Source organism: Rhagoletis zephyria, unplaced genomic scaffold (assembly GCF_001687245.7).
Source record: "Rhagoletis zephyria isolate East Lansing unplaced genomic scaffold, Rhagoletis_zephyria_1.1 Rzeph_scaffold_04655, whole genome shotgun sequence".
In the NCBI taxonomy this organism is placed as follows: Eukaryota; Metazoa; Arthropoda; class Insecta; order Diptera; family Tephritidae; genus Rhagoletis; species Rhagoletis zephyria.
This window is the reverse complement of record NW_016161738.1, coordinates 6,766-10,779: the sequence shown is the minus strand read 5'-3', so window position 1 is coordinate 10,779 and position 4,014 is coordinate 6,766. Positions and strand designations below refer to the sequence as shown.

The following is a 4,014-nucleotide window of genomic DNA, read 5'->3' as shown; positions in this document are numbered from 1 at the left end:
GAATGTCGGGTGCTTGAAGCTTGCCCGGCGACACTCAAGCATAAAGCGTCAACACCATTTGCAATAAAATTTCGTAGTGGGCGGACGTAAACATGTCTTCATCGGATGACGATTTTTTGCTACTTGCCACTAAAATCTTTATCTTCCGCGAACTTGCTCATTTTACATATCACAACAAACTAACAGGGATGGGCGAAATCAAGAAAATGAATAATTGAATAAAAAAAAAATAAGAATAAATTTTCATTCATCATTTCAAAAATTTTGAATGACGAATAAATTTTTATTCTTTATTCAAGCACTTTAGAATAATGAATAAATGCTTGTCAACGCTTTGCGCCACTATCAAACAGACCGCTTGTCAAGCGGTCGCGTTGATGGAAAATCAAAAATTTTTGATTTTCCATCAACACGAGCCGACAACAAGTACGTGTGACACGACGATCTCCGATTGCCTCGGTTGCTGGGGTAACCAACAACGGATGCTTGAAATCGCCGACAAGCTTTAGCGTTGCGTTATCCATTGTCAACGAGTGTCATCGCGCGCTATACCCAAATCAACGCGTCGTCAATTTTGACGTTTTCTCATGTCCTCTCGTTTTTATTCTCGTTTCCTTTTTCACTTCTTTGTCCGTTCTCTTTCTCTTCGTCTTCTGCATCCAACTTCAGCACGTAACGCCCTGTCAAAAATGAAAATTCCATTTGCTCGGCGTTAGCGCCGCGTTATTGTGGGATGCTTCATACAAATTGTATGGGCATGAGGATTTTTGACAGTTGCTTGGCGCTTGACGCGCCAATTTAGGGATGGCAGTAAGGCTCTGTCACATATAGCTTTCGCGTCGCTTTGGCGTTGTTTCATTTTGACAGCAACGCAAGTAGCGCCAAAGAACGCTTTGATACAAATTCACCAAAATTTTACACTTCTTTTGGTCTTCAGCTTAGGATTGGTCTTCATTTTTGGCTTCGCCTCTATCGTGTTAGCAATTTTAAACTCATGCCTATTTGACTGGTGAAAATTGCTGTGGATCTTATATACTTAATTTCAAAAATATCAGCAGTGTAATTAAATTTTATGGCCCGTAGTTAGACTCAAAATAAAGCGACTCTAAAGCTGATGCCAGATAAAACTTTGTAGCTTTGCGTGACATTTATAACTTTGCCAGCAAAGCGCCAAACGCAAAAGGTATGCCACAATGAACGCCAAGAAAACAATTTTGTACCGCTTTTTTACTAGTCAAAATTGCTGTGGATTTCATATATTTTGCTTTAAAATTATCAGCAATGTAATTAAGTTTTATGTTTCTGCATGAAAACTCGAATTTGGACGAAACAAAATAAATATTAAACTGGCTGATTGTCAAAGCGCGCAAAAAGATGGGAGTTGGCCATCTTTTCGCTTCGCGCTGCAGCTTCGACGATTTATGTGGCATGCTTTGTGCATTTTCATACAATTCATCTTATCTGTCAAAGCGAATCTGTCACGTAAAGCGAAGCAAAAGTTTTATGTGGCATCAGCTTTACGTCCGGTTACTCAATGTCTGGTTAACACTAATCGGAGGTTAAACATAGTTATCGACATTACCGAATCCCTGTTGTATGCATGGGCAACTCGGTGCCCTCTCCTTTCCTCGTCACGCTCTCTCCTACAAACGTCGAGTTGCGGCAACAAAAATCGCCGTGTGTAAATGAGCACTATAGTTATAACGAAACCACGGCCTTATTTGTATTGCGACGAATTCGTCAGCTGTTGTTGTTTATGTATTTCGATAGTTGTTGACGAATTATTTGGAATCAACTTTTAACTACTCCTAGGTATATCGATGGAATCTGATTTACGAATTAAATAATTTAAAAGCTAAAATAGAAAAATGTTATTAAATCTAAAGAAAGAACAACGTGAGCATTTACAGTTGTTGCACCAGCGGTCTCCTGATGATATTGTAGAGCTGTGCAAGTCTGCTTTTGAATACTTGAGTTACGGCCCCAACATTCCACGCTATCAGCAACTTGCCAAAAAATATGTTTCAAATCCAGAAGAAGTTCAGCATGCAGTTGAAGCACTTATTGCCTTGCTTATTGATGCTACTAAGGCTAATGCTAGTGAAATTGACTTAAAACAATTGCAACAAGAGGAAGGCTATAATGATAGCATTATAGAAGTGCTAACACAATTTGTGCACAGCAAACATCACTTTATCGAGGGATCCATTAAGTCTGCGAATATACGAGCATATCGGTTGGTAAATATTGAATGGCGATTGGAGGTACGTATAGCAACACGCAGTCTTTTAAGACAAAACAGTATACGCGTAACAATGAAGTTATTTCTACATACCGAACCTAAAAATGAAAACAGAGATTTGCTAGAAGTTGGCGAGCAGCAAGCAATTCATCCGGACGAGCGGCGAAACCGAAAGGATCTGCTTGTGCAGACAGATTTGAGTAGCCTGGTGCACATTATACAAGTATTAGAAAACGCTCTTTATGAATCAAAGAGTAGACGCATACGCAATATAGTTAGTGCAATACATTAAATAGAAATGTACGTTTCGTCGATAATGAAAGCTTTTTAAACGTATGTGAATACAATTTTAAAACTTTTATTAAAATCTAGAATATAAAAATTATATGCACATACTATTCTGTATTGTTTAATAGCTCTCGAGCGGCTGCTTTTATCAATTCTTTTTTCTTTTGTCTGCTCTCTCGTTTTTCCTCCGGAGTTTTCTTCAAACCCTTCACGCGACGCGTTTGTATCTTCGTCACATTCTGTTTTCCCAAATGCACACGACCATGTGTATTTCCCAGTTCATCGAAAGTAAGGTTCTTCTTCTTCTTTGGCTGCAATTGTTTAGGCTGCTTTCTTGCCTGTTTGTACAGATCCTCCGATGCAATTTTTGTGCGTCGGATCGAAAAATCTGCAGAAGGTCCAATTTCTACTAGTTCAATGCGCGGGGTCTTTTGGCCAGATTTTTTCAGCATTATCTTATAGGATCGCATCAGAATGGCCAAATCTTCGGTACATGTGAAGCTTATAACATGTTCAATTCCCTGGAGACGAATAGCGTCCACTTTATCCTTATGGAATGTATCTATAAGCAAATTCCGAAAACGACGCAATTCCTCAGTTTGATTCCAACGTGGCCCATTAAATATTAAACATGGTTTAACGTTTGTTCCAATTTTTTCGGTTTTGAACTCCGACATTGCCGTGTAATGTTTTATACCCAATTCTATCATATCCAACACCTCATTTTCAAAAATGCGTCCAAGTACCAAATTATTTGGGCGCTTTTTAGACGTTGAGCCAAATGCAAAAAGAGCACAATCATTTTTCATAGTCAAACTTAAAAAAAAAAGATATCAGGAGGGGTTTGTTATAGGCCACAAAAGACTCACAATTCCAAAGAAGAAGGGTCATCAAAAGGTGTAATGTCATTTTTACGGTTTAGCACTTTTAGCAGAGGCTTGCGCAGTTGTTGCAGGTCCTTCATGCATGATTTTATATCTCCGCCACATTTGCGTCCATCGACAAAGAGCATATTACGAGTGGACTCTATAAGCTGCGGCTCCCGCGCCACCAATATTTTTTTACCCTTGCGAGTTTTCGGTTTTCTAATTAATAAAATTTTAAATGTTTGCATAATTATCTGTATTGAAGTATTTACCTAATCCGCATTAAAGACATGTCGATTTGTTTTTAAATCTAAGCGAAAAATAAGAATTTTTTGTATTCCGGCCGTTGCACGTGTTGACAAGATATGATATTTAAAATAGGGATGTCGGAAAAACATCGATGCATAGAAAATATCGATGTTTTGCTTCAATGCATCGAAAATTTTACATTTAGTCTGTTCCTTTGAACTTCGGACTAAAACCTGTGGAACTGTCAAACTACAATTTTACGCTCTCAAATGAGAGTAAAAGGAGAACAGATGCAGAAGTGCATAGCACTATTTCCTGTAAAAATATAAGGTTCTTTGCTTTCACCGCTTTCTGTTTTTGTTTGCACAT

At 38.3% G+C, this 4,014-nt stretch overlaps 2 protein-coding genes across 2 annotated transcripts; one reads left to right on the top strand and one right to left on the bottom strand.

The window, feature by feature from the left end:
* The first annotated feature begins 1,732 nt into the window (after positions 1-1,732).
* On the top strand, positions 1,733-2,621 carry LOC108371030 (COMM domain-containing protein 2). Its single transcript, XM_017626514.1, has one exon. It carries the CDS (start codon positions 1,869-1,871, stop codon positions 2,532-2,534), a length of 666 nt encoding a protein of 221 aa, XP_017482003.1. The 5' UTR covers positions 1,733-1,868; the 3' UTR covers positions 2,535-2,621.
* Non3 (Ribosome production factor 2-like protein Non3) lies at positions 2,577-3,805 on the bottom strand. Its single transcript, XM_017626513.1, has 3 exons — positions 3,669-3,805; positions 3,400-3,615; positions 2,577-3,346 (listed from the first exon to the last, which is right to left on the bottom strand). The coding sequence occupies exons 1-3, from the start codon at positions 3,686-3,688 to the stop codon at positions 2,638-2,640; spliced, it is 945 nt and encodes a 314-aa protein (XP_017482002.1). The 5' UTR covers positions 3,689-3,805; the 3' UTR covers positions 2,577-2,637.
* Positions 3,806-4,014: the final 209 nt, after the last annotated feature.